A 15,303-nucleotide genomic window follows, 5' to 3' on the forward strand; every position below is an offset into this window, starting at 1 on the left:
CTTGTGATCCCAGTACTGGGGAGGTGGAGAGAGGAGAAACCCTGGGGTTTGCTGATCAGCCATTCAAACCAAACTGGTGATCCCCAAGTCCCAGTGAGAGATTCTGTTGCAAAAAAATAAGGTGGACGGCTCCTGAGGAATGATAGACAAAATTGTTCTCTGGCGTCCCCATACACCTAAAATAACTAAGATACAAAAATAAGCAGAAAGTCCCATTCAGTGGGCAAAAGCACATGCTGTCAAGCCTGCCAACCTGGGTTGGACCCCTAAGACCCATGTGGTAGAATGTTCTCATACATTCATACATACACAAATAATAAATAAATATATTTTGGGGTTTTTTTTTGGTGGGGGAGTGTTGTTTTGTTTGTTGAGACAGGGTTTCTCTGTATAGCCCTGGCTATCTTGTATCCTCTGTAGACCAGGCTGGCCTCAAACTCAGAGATCCTCCTGCCTCTGTCCCCTGAGTGCTGGAATTAAAGGCGTGAACCACCCCACCTGACTAAGTATAATTTTTTTTTTTTTTTTTTTTTTTTTTTGGTTTTTTGAGACAGGGTTTCTCTGTGTAGCCCTGGCTGTCCTGGAACTCACTCTGTAGACCAGGCTGGCCTTGAACTCAGAAATCCGCCTGCCTCTGCCTTCCAAGTGCAGGAATTAAAGGCGTGTGCCACCACCGTCGCTTAGAATACTTTACAACTTTACTTTTTTTTTTTTTTTTTGGTTTTGACAGGGTTTGGTTTGACAGAGAGACAGGGTTTCTCTGTGTAGCCCTGGCTGTCCTGGAACTCACTCTGTAGACCAGGCAGGCTGGCTTCGAACTCAGAGTTCTGCCTGCCTCTGCCTCCCAAGTCCTGGGATTAAAGGCATGCACCACTGCCCGGCTGTCTAAGTATAATTTTTTTAAAGTAAATCAAGTGTGCAGCCTCTGCAGACTTACTGACAGTACCCTGCCGTGACTGTGTAGAGGCACAGTAACCTGTTTCCCTTAGCTCCACATTACAGATCAGTTTTCTTTTGCGGCCTCCCCCATTATGAGAGCAGGTGGCCTATAGCCTCGGCTGTTTTCTTTCAGGGGCACCTGGAAGCTTTCGTGAGAGAGGTGCTGCTGAGGACCTGTGTCACGTGGCTGCCAAGAGGAGGTCAGAGAGCCTGACACACACACAGTGGGGCCCTTAAGACATAACAGCCGTTATTGTTATGCGATAGCAGGGTGGGGAGCTGGCTATGAATCAGAGGAGTGGGTGGTCATGCCTCCTGTCATAGAGGAGACAGAAGCAGGGGCCTGGGGCCTTGCCCCTGGCTGCCATAATGCTGGGGGAGCTAATCTTTCTTCTGAGGAGTTTCCATGGGTTCCTGGCTTCTTCAGGCCCCATAGGAGCGCTCCTGGCTTGGTTGATAAGCTTTAAGCCCCTCTTGTTTGCCTTCCTCCTCCTTCTGCTGTTGCTCAGCAACTGGCTGGTCAAACAGGAACACAACTGGGCTCCCTCCCCGCCCCAGGTGAGCAAGAGCTTGCTTAGCACTAACTAAGGGTTATGGGATTCTCCAGGCTGCACTGACAGGGTGGCTCAGAGACGGTTTATGGGGCCTTAGAATAAGGGTAAGGGGTTGGGCTGAAGAATGTTAAGACTCTGAGCTAAGTCTTTTCTCTGGGGTCTCCTCTTGGGTGGTGGTGGACTAATCCCTTCAATAACGCTTCTGCTGACTGAGCTGTGAAACAGGAAGCACACTAGACATATATCGGGTTCCATTCTGTTTCAGCAACACTATCAACTATTTCAACTGAAAAAAAACCTTTCAATAGATATACACGGACATATACATATACATATACATGTGTGTATACATATATATGTATATATGTACATATATACGTATATGAAATAGAATAATGTAGACATCAGAAATGGAGAGGTTGTGTCAGTCAGTTTTCTCTTGCTATAACCTCTATATGTATGTATGTGTGTATATGTGTGTATGTATGTGTGTGTATGTGTATATGTGTGTATGTATGTATATTTATGTGTGTATGTATGTGTGTGTATGTGTGTATGTGTATGTATGTATATGTATATGTATGTGTATGTGTGTATGTATTTATGTGTGTATGTGTGTGTATTTATGTGTATGTATGTGTGTATGTATATATGTATATGTGTGTATGTATATGTGTGTATTATGTATGTGTCTGTGTATGTATGTATGGGTGTATTTATGTGTATATGTATATATGTATGTATATGTATGTGTATGTGTATATGCATATATATGTATATATGTGTGTATGTATGTATATCTTTGTGTATGGATGTGTGTGTATGTGTGTGTATGTATGTATGTGTGTATGTGTATATGTGTGTATTTATGTGTGTGTATGTATATGTGTATGTATATATGTGTGTATGTATGTGTGCATGTATATATATGTGTATGTATGTATGTGTATGTATATATGTGTGTATGTGTGTATATATGTGTGTATGTGTATATGTGTATGTATGTGTGTATATATGTGTGTATGTGTGTGTTTGCTTGTGTGTATGTATGTATGTGTTCATGTGTGTATGTGTGTGTATGTATGTATATGTATATATGTATGTGTATTTATGTGTGTATGTATGTGTGTATGCATGTATGTATGTGTGTGTGTGTGTGTTTCTTTTTTGGCTCATGGTTTTAGAGATTCTGACTCTTGACTGGATGGACCTGAAGTGGAAATTTCCACTTGATGGACCCATCCCTTCCAACTCTCTTGCCAGTGGGTTGTTGGCTAGAGAGGGTAAAACTGAGCACATATGGCCAGAAAGTGAAAAGGAGCTTTAGAAGACAAACCAAAACAGGGTTCCACGGCCCCCTTTGAAGGCATGCCAGCAAAATCCCATCTCTACCACTTCTGAAATACACCAGGAACTGAGCCTTTAATTTAATTCATGTGCTTTTGGGAGATATTCTGGATCCTCGCTGTAGCAGATATCTTATCCTAGGAAGTTCTGGAAAGCAGGGACATCTCTGGGCAGGATGGTTCTTGATCGTGCATGCACGGGAGTGTGTATGTGTAAGAGGGAAAGGGGCACTGATAAGCAGTTTCTCTGGCTTCTACATAGGAAATGCTAGTATCACTTTCCACCTTATTTGTCACAACCTAGAATAACTCCAGATGTTGCCAGATGTTACCTGGAGACAGCAAAACAGCTTCCCATTAAAAAAAATAATAATAATTGGAGAAATGGTTCACCCTTTAAGAGCCCTGGTTGTTCTTGCAAAGGGCTCAGGTTCAGTTCCCAGCATCCACACAGTGGCTCACAGCTGCCTGTGAGGAGATCTAATGACCTTTTCCAGCCTCTGCCGGCACTGCATCCACATGTTGCACAGACACACGTGCAGGCAAAACCACCCATACATATAAAATAAAAATCATTTGGGACTGGAGTGATAGTGATAGCTCAGTAATTAAGATCACTTGCTGCTCTTGTAGAGGACATGAGTTCAGTTCCCAGCGCCCACAGAGTAGCTCACAATTGCTTGTAACTCCAGTTGCAGGGATCTAATGCCCTCTTCTGATTTCCACAGGAACTGTAATTCCAGTTCCAGGGGATCCAGTGCCCTCTCCCATTCACCACCCCTCTTGAGCACTGCATGCACAGGTACACATGCATCCATGCAAGGAAGAACACTCATAAACACAAAGTGAATAAGCCTAAATCTAAACATAGAAATACTTTTTAGCCAGGCGGTGGTAGCGCACGCCTGTAACCCCAGCACTCTGGGAGGCAGAGGCAAGAGGATTTCTGAGTTCGAGGCCAGCCTGGTCTACAGAGTGAGTTCCAGGACAGCCAGGGCTATACAGAGAAACCCTGTCTCCAAGAAACCAAAATCCAAAAAAAAAAAAAATAATAATAATAATAATAATAATAAAGAGAGAGAGAGAGAGAGAGAGAGAGAGAGAGAAAAGAAATACTTTTTAAAAACTAAAAAAAGGCATCTGAAGGGAAGGCTAGGGATATGCAAAGCAGCAGGCAAAGCACTCAATGGGCAAATGTGGGGACTGGAATTGGATGTCCAGCATCCCATTAAAAGCAGGGTTGGCTTAGTGGGTACCCATTAAGAGTAGGGTTGGCAGAGTGGTCCACCTGTAATCCTAGACTATAGGAGGAGGAGACAGGATCTGCAGAATGGCCGGCTAGCCAGGCTAGTCAAAGTGGTGAGCTCTGGGTTCAAGGAGAAACCTAGCCTGGAGCCTCTCCATACAAGAATACATACATGCTCACACACATTCTAGCATGAAAACACACACAAGCACCATACATTTACAAAGGACAAAAAGCATAAACACATTAAATACCAAAGTCAGGATTATAACACAGGAAGTGGTATTTGAGGGAAGGGGCCCCCCAGGAGAGAAATGATGTTCACAGAAACTTCAGTTATATTCCTGAAATTTCCTTCCTCCCTCTGCCCTCCCCTCTTCTCTCCCCACCCCGTCTTCCCTGTCCCTCTCTCTCTACCACCCAGCTCCATCCCCAGCACTTTATTTACTGTGATAAGTTGTTAAGAGAAACAATGAGAATTTGGCATGGCATTTACCATTTTTTCCCACAACTTTTTACTTGGTTTACTGAGGGAGGGTCTCATGTAGCCCAGGCTGACCCCCCCAACTCACTGTGTAGTCAAGCATGACTTTGAACTCCTGATCCTCCCTGCTTCCATTTCCTGAGTGCTGGGATTGCAGGTGTGTGCAACACAACCAAGTTTATGCACTGCTGGAGTTCAAACCCGGGACTTCTTTCATGCCAAGAAGATGGTCCAACAACTGAGCTATCCTAGCCTGAGATTGTTTCTTCAGATCACCAGTTTGGGCTGGTGAGATGGCTCAGGGGGTAATGGCACTTGCCACCAAGACTGATGACCTAAGTTAGAACTGGCTTAAACAGATATACACTAAGATAGTTAGATAGATAGATAGATAGATAGATAGATAGATAGATAGATAGATAGATGGATGGATGGATAGATAGATAGATAGATAGATAGATAGATAGATAGATAGAGGGATAGAGGGATAGATAGAGGGATGGATGGATGATGGATGGATGGACGGATGGATGGATAACTAGTTGGTAGATAGATATGAAAGTGTTTAGTTTTTTAAAGACCAGCAGTTTGTAGCTGAATCCAAATGAAAAAAAATGTTACTATAAACAGGGGGGGGGGCACATAAAGAATAGTGAGGATCAAACTCTGAGTCTGTCCTGAGAAAATGCTCAGAGATAATATTGAGAAAAAATGAAGATTTTGGAACACACACACACACACACACACACACACACACACACACACACACACACACCAAGGAGCCTTAATTCATTTATTTTTGTAATGTGTGCGGGTACTTTGTACCACAGCACATGTTGGGTAGATAAACTGATCAGTTCTCTCCTTCTACCATGTGAGTCCTGGGGATGAGACTCACATCTGACTTGATGAGAACAATCTGTACCCACTGAGCCATCTTGTCAACCTGTGGACAGGGCTATATGCCTGCTACAGCTGGCAGATCACTCCTATGAAACAAAGACACCAGTGGGTCTAGGAAGTTTAGGGAAGGGGGTGTCGGCTGTGGGGTGGTGAGAAAGTGACTGTTCCTCACCAGAACCACAAATTATGCCAAAGATGTCTCCCCATGCTGGTGGGCCCAAGAATTGATTGAAAAAAGTGGCCTGGAGGTCTGGGGATGTATCTCAGTTGGTAGTCCCTAGTGCCCACAAGCCTGGGAGTCTGGTTCTCAACACCAGATAAACTAGACGTAGTGTACACACGTGACTCCATCACTGGAGAGGTAGAGGCGGGAGGACTAGGAGTCCAAGACCATCTTGGCTACATAGTGAGTTCCAGGCTAACCTGGGCTACATGAGACTCTGTCTCAAAGATTTATTTAAAAAAAAAAATTAGAATTTACCTGGCCTGGAGCAGTTATTCTGTGTTGGAGGAATTATCATTATGAACTGACTCTTCTCTTCTAATGGGAATCCTAGGAGGAGGCAGAGACTGCAAAGGCTCCAGAAGTCCATCCCAACAACACCGTCTCGAACAAGGAAGAGCTGGAGAAAATTAATGCTTGCGTCGCCCTCCAAGATAAGGTCCTTGAACGGCTGATGCTCAGTGAGATGAAACTGAAAGCCTTGGAAAATCAGGTGTTCGTCATATGGAATAAAATAAATCGCCGCCGGTGGAACAGCAGACAGCAGAACTTCTCCAGGAGGAGGCACAGGTCGAGAAGGAATGACTCCGCGTTTTCCACCATGTCTAAATGTACTACCATTACCCCCACTGAATGTGACTGAGATGGGCTAGCCTCTGCAGATGTGATCTTGACCCAGTGTATGAGTTTGGTCTTGTTGTTGCTGCTGTAACAAAATACCCGAGTCTGGGAACTTTATGAAGAAAAAGAGCTTTAGTTAGTTCACAGCACTTGTAGGTCTAAGAAGGTGTGGTGCTAGCAGTGAGGACTAGTCTTTGTGACATGTGTGTGTGTGTGTGTGTGTGAGAGAGAGAGAGAGAGAGAGAGACAGAGACAGAGACAGAGAGAGACAGAGAGAGACAGAGAGAGACAGACAGACAGACAGACATTATTTGGGGAGAAAGGAAGTAAAAGAGAGTTAGAAAAACCAATACTGCTTTGTAACAAGCGCTCCTGTATCGGAGATGCAGTTCAGCAGTTGAGCACTCGCCTAAGGTGGACAAGGTCTCAAGCTCAATCTCTAGTATTTCAAAAATGAAGAATCAAAACAACACTCTCTGGTTCATCAGGTTAAGGCGCTTCCGATCAGCTTCGCCTGGCAATGTGAGTTCAATTCCCAGAACCCCACATGGTTGGGAGAGAGAACTGACTCCTGTAAGTTGTTCTCTAACCTACACACACACACACACACACACACACACACACTAATAAATGAAATGAAAGCAGCATACACCCTTCTCCTCTCAAGGTAAGCAATCCAGTCCCAGACTGTTGCCATGGTGATAAAAAACACCATGATTAAAAACAACTTGAGGAGAAAAGGCTTTATTTGGTTTACAAGTTACATCATCAAGGGAAACTAGAGCAGGATCTCAAGGCAGGAAGCTGCTCAAGAACTGAAGCAGAGACCGTGGAGGAACACTGCCTGCTGGCTCATGGTCAGCCATCTTTATTTTTTTCTTTTGAGACAGGGTCTCACTGTACAGACCCAACTGTCGTAAACCTCCATCTGTAGACCAGGTGGGCTTCAAACTCTCTGCCTCCTGAGTGGCTGGATCAAAGGCTATGCCACCATTTCCAGCCTTTAGCTACCTTTCTTCTGAAGCTCAGGCCCCCATTCCCAGAGATGCTACCACCCAGTGTGACCTTGGCCTTCTTGAATCAATTAGCAATCAAGAAAAACAGCCATGGACCAATCTGGTAGAGGCAGTTCTTAACTCTGAGGTTCCCTTACCCAGGTGTGACAATGACAACCAAGATTAGACACATTGCTCTTGCTAATGACCTGGGGCCAGTTCCCAGTACCTACACTGAGCAGCTTACAACTGCCTGTAACTCTGGTTCTAGGGGATCCTTTTTCTGGTCTCCCTGGGCACCTACATACAGGGGGGTACACATACTCACTCAGGCACACACGTAAATTTAAAAGAGAAATCTTGAAATTTCATTATAGTTATGTATATGTGTGCACACCTACTGAGGATCAAACTCGGCCTGTGCCTGAACCTGCTGACCCATCTTGCTAGCCCTGAACAGCACTTTTGAACTTTGTATATGGTGGCTCCTTAGACAGGTTTCTTAACTCTGTTTTGTCGTCAGATCTTCCTGGCAGGGGCAGATGCTGCACTCTTCCTCCAGTGCCTGGTTAGAGTGAATGTATTAAAACAGTGTCTGTGACAATCCAGTTCCTTCTTTGAGTGACAGCTGTAACCTTCCATAGTGTCATTGGCTAGGAGTCTTAACTAGAAACCTCATCTCAGTTCATCACACCTCTTCTATTTTATACTCTATAGTCTTCTTTTTAAAAAAAAAAAAAATCATGCTGGAGAGATGGTCCTGAGTTCAATTCCCAGCATCCACATGGTGGCTAACAACCATCTGTAAAGTGATCAGATGCCCTCTACTGCTGTGTCTGAAGACAGTGACAGTGTACTTATATACATAAAATAAATACTCTTTAAAAATTAAAAAAAAATCAATGTATACACAGTGCTGGCGCTCACCTTTAATCCCAGGATTCAGGAGGCAGAGGCAGATCTCCCAGTTCAAGGCCAGCCTGGTCTGCAGAGTGAGTTCCAGGACAGGCAGGGCTACACAGAGAAACCCTGTCTTGAAAAACAAAATGAAGGGCTGGAGAGGTGGCTCTGCAGTTGAGAGCACTGGCTGCTCTTTCCAAGGACCTGCCCAATTTCCCAGCATGCACATGGGAGGTGACAACTGTCTGTAACTCCTGTTCCAGGGGATCTGACACCCTCACACAGACATACATTCAGGCAAAACAGCAATGCATATATAACACACAAATAAATAATTAAAAAAGAAAAAGAAGGGGACTGGAGAGATGGCTCAGGGGTTAAGGGCACCGACTGCTCTTCCAAAGGTCCTGAGTTCAAATCCCAGAAACCACATGGTGGCTCACCAACCATCTATAATGGGATCTGATGCCCTCTTCTGGGGTGTCTGAAGACAGCTACGGTGTGTACTTGCATATAATAAATAAGTAAGTAAGTAAGTAAATAAATAAATAAATAAATAAATAAATCTTTAAAAAAAAAGAAGAAGAAGCCAGGCAGTGGTGGCGCACACCTGTAATCCCAGACTCTGGGAGGCAGAGGCAGGCAGATTTCTGAGTTCGAGGCCAGCCTGGTCTACAGAGTGAGTTCCAGGTCAGCCAGGCTATACAGAGAAACCCTGTCTTGAAAAAACCAAATCAAAAAAACCAAAAAACCCCAACCCCCCCCTAAAAAAACCCAGTGTTTTGCCTGCGTGTATATACATGTACCACTCTGCGTCTGACACCTCAAGAGGCCAGAGGTGGTCTTGGATTCCCAGGAACTGGAGTTACAGATTGTTCCAGGCTTCCATATGGATACTAAGAATCGAACCCAGGTCCTCTGGAAGAGCAGCCAGTGCCCATAACTACTGTATGATCTCTCTAGTCCATGTTTTGAATGCTATATTCTTGCATAGTATTTTAAATAAATGAAGGAAAAGTTTAACAGTTATCAATGGAGCCAACGGAATCAGCTCGGTTTGTAGAGCGCTTGTTGACCATTCATGAAGCCCCGAGTTCAAGCCCCAGCACTGTATAATTTAGGTATGGAGGTTCATATTTGTAATCCCAGCACTGGGGAGGTAGAGGCAAGAGAATCAGAAGTTCAAGGCCAGCCTTGGCTACCTAGTGTCTTCAAGTCTAGCCCCTTAAAAAATAATATTGTCTTAAAATAAATAAAAACTGTGTTATGTTCCAATAGAAACATGTCTGCCTACTCAAGCCTGTGAATGCTGGGTTAAAAAGCAAGAAAGCTGGGCTGGAGAGATGGCTCAGAGGTTAAGAGCACCGACTGCTCTCCCGAACTCAGAGGACATGAGTTCAATTCCCAGCAACCATATGGTGCCTCACAACCATCTATAATGGGATCTGATGCCCTCTTCTGGTGTGATGACAGCAACAGTGTATTAAAAAATAAAAAATTCTTTTAAATGTGTGTAGTGTGGCACATGCCTGCAATCCTGGCACTGGACAGGTGACAGCAGGAAGGTTGGGAGCTCCAGGCTGGCCTCTCTCAGGGGAGAAAGCACACAGGGCCTGTGACTACATGAGTCTCTCTCTCTCTCTCTCTCTCTCTCTCTCTCTCTCTCTCTCTCTCAATCTCTCTCTCTCTCTCTCAATCTCTCTCTCCCCCCTCTCTCACACCCACACCCACACCCAGACTCGGCACACTCAGAGATAAAAGAGGTAAACAAATGTGGATGGACAGGCTGGTACCAATTCCAATTGCAACTTGTTTTTAAGGAGAATCAGAAACCATGACCTCACTGGGAGTCATTGTGACTCCAAGCCATGCTGGCATCCTACCTAAAACTCATCTCTTAAGACATGCCTGAAGCATACTCAGGTTACCAGCCAGTGCCCCTGTGTTGGCCTGTGTGCTTTCTCCCCTGAAATCCCACACCTTCCATGTCTACTGTTCCAATTCATTCTCTTCCAAAGCCACCAGAACAGGGCAGCCTCACTCCAGCCTGTTCTCAACATAGAAGTCACGTCTGCCTCTAACACTTCCCCCAATGGCACCATTTGGCAGGTTGATGATAAACTCTGGGGATATAGCTCAGTGGTTGGAACATACACCTGACATGTGTGATGCCCAGGGTCCCATCCCAGCACTACAGAAAAGAAAAAGGAAAAAAAGATTGGGTGAGACCCTCTAAAGGAATGTAGGTATCCCATGAGGCCTGGTGAGCAGAGGGAGCTTTAATGAGCATGCAAAGAGTGGGCACAGCCCTGAGTGAATGTGTATTGTGTGACAAGGTCACGACTATGTCAAAGACATGCCCAGTGCTTCAGACCCACAGGAATGTCAAAGCTTTCTCGATCCCCACCCGGCCTCAGAAAGAGGCTCAGAGGGACGCAAAGCCTTCTTCTGGTTTGAGTGTGAATATTGACATCGGGGTGCAAAAGCTGATGACTGCAGTTTACAGTGGCCCACAGAGATCACCTCTGTGTCACCAACTGTGTTGTAGGTAACCCCGCCCCCAGGCTCAGGTTGCTGCAGCTCCAATCAGTGTGCATAGGTCACCTGACCCTCACTTATCTGTGTTCCCTCAGCTTCTCAGTCTGGTTTGCAGGATCAAACCACGCCAAGCACAGCAGTTGTCCACAGACGGTCCCCAGAAAAGGCCTAGTCTGGCTCCTGCCTCTCTTGGCTTCCTGTCTCATGGTGTGATCTTATCCTCTTGCACACGATCCCCCCAGGATTTAATTTACTACCAATGTGACATGGGTGAAGGCCTCTTCAGAGCCAGCGCCATGCTGCCTGGACTTTCGAGACCCAAATCATCAGCTAAACAAACCTTTTCTTTATGAAGTATCCGGTCTCCGGTATTTTGTTGTAGCAACAGAAGATGGTTAACCCATTTCTCCCTGGAACAGGTGAGTCCGAGCATACTAAACCTGTGTTCCAGAGTCTTTGAAGACTTCCCTCTCCCTCAGAGGGACACCCTGGGTCCTTCCCCTGCCTAGAAGGTTCTATGTGACTTGGCTGACTTTACACACCTTGATCTTTGTCTACTAACTGGCTCCTTGCTTGCTTGTTCAGACACTGGACTTGCTTTTCCTTGAAGTCACAAGGCGTTTGAAAAGAAAGGCACCCACAGTTCCTCCACAGTGCACCGTTCCTCTGCCTTGCACACAGATGCCCCTCCTTCACTCATCCCTCTGCCGGATCCTGGTCTGCCTCTCACCAGCTCGTTGTAAGCTCCATGCAGCATGTGTCATTTTCTTAAAATCATTTCTTAAAAATTACTCTTAGCTGGGCATGGTGGCACACACCTTTAATTCCAACATTGAGGAGGCAGAGAGGCAAGTGCATCTCTTGAGTTCAAGGCTAGCCTGTCTAGCCTGGTCTATAGACAGAATTCTAGGACAGCCAAGGCTACACAGGAGCCTGTTTAGAAAGAGAAATATTGAGGCTGGAGAGATGGCTCAGCACTGACTGCTCTTCCAGAGGTCTGGAGTTCAATTCCCAGTCACCACCTAGTGGGCTCACAGCCATCTGCAATGGGATCCAGATACCCTCTTCTGGTGTGTCTGAAGACAGCAGCGAGAGTGTACTCATACCCATAAAATCTATAAAGCTTTGCTGGGCGGTGGGTGGTGGCACACGCCTATAATCCCAGCACTCTGGGAGGCAGAGGCAGGCAGATTTCTGAGTTCGAGGCCAGCCTGGTCTACAGAGTAAGTTCCAGGACATCCAGAGCTATACAGAGAAACCCTGTCTCAAAAAAAAAAAAAAAAAAAAAAAAAAAAAAAAAAAAAAAAACCCAGAAAAAGAAAAAGAAAGAAAGAAAAAGAAATATTTCTAATTATGTGTATGTGTCTATGTCTCCGTGTGGGTGCATGTATGTGAGTGTAGGTGACCTTGGAGGACAGAGGCCTCAGATCCCCTGGGGCTGAAGTTACAAACTGTTTTGGCTTTAAGATGTGGGTGCTAAATGTGCCCTTCTCCTCAGAATCATTATCTTGTCACCTCTCCTGTCGTTCCCTCCCTCCTAAGACTTGCTCTATAGACTGCAGACCAGGCTGGACTTGAATCCTCCCAAGTGCTGGGACTAAAGGCCCATGTCACCACTACCAGGCCCATGTCACCACTACCAGGCCCATGCCACCACTACCAGGCTCTCCATTTCTCTCTCTTTTTAAAAAAGATTCATTTATTATCATATGTAAGTACACCGTAGCTGTCCTCAGACACACCAGAAGAGGGCATTAGATCTCATTATGGATGGTTGTGAGCCACCATGTGGGTGCTGGGATTTGAATTCAGGACCTTCGGGAAAGCAGTCAGTGCTCTTAAACCCTGAGCCATCTCTCTAGCCCTCTCCATTTCTCTTAAACAAAGTTGCTATTTTGTAAAGCCCAACCAACTTCATTTTTGAGAAGAAGTTCCAGGGGACTAAACCCTAACTCCAGGAGGAAAACCACAAAGTCCACTTGAGCAAACATCCTATGCTAACTCCCAACCCCACCCCTTAGCAACAGCCAGCCAGGTCAAGGAAGATATAGACAACCTAAGACAGCCGGCAGAAAATAGATAACCTAGCCAGTCTGTCGGGTGGTCTTGCCTCCATGTTCATCAGTTCCTACAGATCATGCCAGAAATGCAATTATTAAAATACTAACTTGCTGATCCTTATGGAAATGCCCAAGCTTGCTGTAACCACAATTGATACCCTGCACCCCTAGACTAGAGGCTCCCACTTCTGACCCACTGAGACGGTGACAGTGAGCTCATAATAAAGACCATGGTGTGTTTGCATTAGAATTGGCTCCTCGGTGGTCTTTGGGGGTCCCTGTAACTTGGGCACAACACATTTTTTTTATCTGTTTGTTTGCATGTTTATTCATTTGTGTGTGTGTGTGTGTGTGTGATGTATGCGTGTCTGTGTGTCAGCCATCTCAGTCACTTTCCATCTCATTCTCTTTAAAATAGAGGGGCTCCCTTACTGACCCTGGAACTCACTGATCAGTGAGATTCCCTGGCCAGTGAGTCCCCAGGACTCCCAGCCCACCCCCACCCAGTGTGGGATTATATATCTGCACTGTCACATCTAGCATTTTGTTTGTTTCTCTCTTCTAGTCTGTAGGTGCAGAACCAGATTTAAGGGCTCATGCTCACCCACAAGCCCTTTACCCACCAGGCTGTCTCCATCTCTAGTGCTTCTTGAGACAGTCTCACCAAGTTGCCCAGGCTGGCCTGGAGTTTGATAACCTTTGACCTTTGGTGCTTATAAGTTTTTGGTCCTCCTGAGTAGCTGGGTTACAGGCTTGCATCACTGAGCCTGCCTTAGAGTTCAATTTGTTGCCGCTTGTTTTCAGTCACATTTAAAAAGAAAATCCCTAGGCTCATGAGGTGACTCGGGGGATAAGGTCATTTGCCACCAAGCCTCAGGACCTGAACTTGATTACTAGAATCTGTAAGGTAAAAAGGAGGAAATCAAGTCCTCTGACCTCAGCATGCACACAACAAAAAGGAAATAGATGCCAAGATTTTAAACAAAACAAAGACAGGCCAGGCTGTGGTTGTGCACACCTTTCATTCCAGTACTCAGGAGACACAGGCAGGCAGATCTCTGAGTTCAAGGCCAGCCTGTTGTAGAGCAAGTTCTAGGACAGCCAGGGCTACACAGAGAAACTCTGACTCAGAAAACCAGCCAACCAACCAAGCAACCAACCAACCAAGCAACCAACCAACCAACCAAACAAACATAGCAAGCTTTATAAAAACAAAACAAAAACAAAAACAAAAACCAGAACTAAAAGACAGTCCTGAGACTAGGAGCCGGCAGTTATCGACCTGCTTCCTGAGAAAAGAGGCCCCGGAAAGAACGTGATTACAGCGTCTAAGCTTGTTGGGCACTGTTACCATGCAGTGGCCTGTGTGCTCCACCTGTGACCACTCTCCCATTCAGTCTTCACTCCCACACCACTAGGGTAGCGTCTTCTGTCACCCATGGACACACGAGGTCTGAGAAATACAGACTATCTGATCACAGTCACGTGTAGTAAGGATCAGGGCTGAGGTTTCAACTCTGCAGTCTGCTCCAATCCCTCCAGTGGGTGAGGCCTAAGCTGAACGGTCAGAGGGACTTAGAATTCCCCAGAGGGGCAGCTGAGGGCTGGAGAGGCGGCTCAGTGGTTGAGAACATTTGCTGTGTTTGTGGAGAACTTGTTTGGTTCCCAGAACCCATGCTGACATGCTAACAGCCACCTGTAACTTTATCTCTCCATCTCCAGGAAATATGATACCCTCTTCTGACCTCCACAGGAAACACATAATTAAAATGCAATATTTTAAAGGGAGATATGAGATACCTTGTATAAAAAGATGATAATGGCCAATTCCTTTCTCCCTGACCTGTATGTGTGTGTGTATGTATATATGTACATGCATATGTGTGAGTGTGTGTGTTGTGTGTGTATACATGTGTATACATGTGTGATTGTGTATATGTGTGTGCTATTATGTGTGTACTGGTGTGTGTATGTATGTGTTCTGGTGTGTGTATGTGTGTATATGTATCTGTGAGTGTATGTGTGTATATGTGTGAGTGTGTGTATGTGTGAATATGTGTGAGTGTGTGTGTATATGTGTATGTTTGTGTGCTGGTGCATGTGTATATGTATATGTTCATGTGTATCTCTGTGGGTATATGTGAGTGTGTGACTGTGTGTGTGTATGTGTGTGTGCTAGTGTGTGTCTCTGTATGTACGTGCATCTGTGTGTGTGTGTGCGCGCGCGCGCGCGCGTGTTTGTGTGTGTGTGTTTGATCTTGTTTCATGAGTACAGAACTTAAGAGCAATTCTCCAGTAAAATACCTTTAAAGGAAGAGAAAGCTGGGACTTTCTATGTACATCTGCTGCCATCTAGTGGTGATTTGCTATATGACATAGTGTGGACTCTTCTGGCTGAATTAGAAATAACCCTGAGTAACAAGGGAGAAATTCCTGCTTCCAGAGTTGGGTCAATTTGAGTATCCAGGATGAGTGCTAGAGAGGACAGTGGTGT

General features: G+C 45.3%; 1 protein-coding gene across 1 annotated transcript; it reads left to right on the forward strand.

Moving 5' to 3' along the window:
- The first annotated feature begins 1,308 nt into the window (after positions 1–1,308).
- On the forward strand, positions 1,309–6,338 carry Tex46 (testis expressed 46). Its single transcript, XM_052175706.1, has 2 exons — positions 1,309–1,497; positions 6,030–6,338. The coding sequence occupies exons 1-2, from the start codon at positions 1,309–1,311 to the stop codon at positions 6,336–6,338; spliced, it is 498 nt and encodes a 165-aa protein (XP_052031666.1).
- Positions 6,339–15,303: the final 8,965 nt, after the last annotated feature.

The sequence above is a fragment of the Apodemus sylvaticus genome, chromosome 3 (genome assembly GCF_947179515.1).
Source record: "Apodemus sylvaticus chromosome 3, mApoSyl1.1, whole genome shotgun sequence".
In the NCBI taxonomy this organism is placed as follows: Eukaryota; Metazoa; Chordata; class Mammalia; order Rodentia; family Muridae; genus Apodemus; species Apodemus sylvaticus.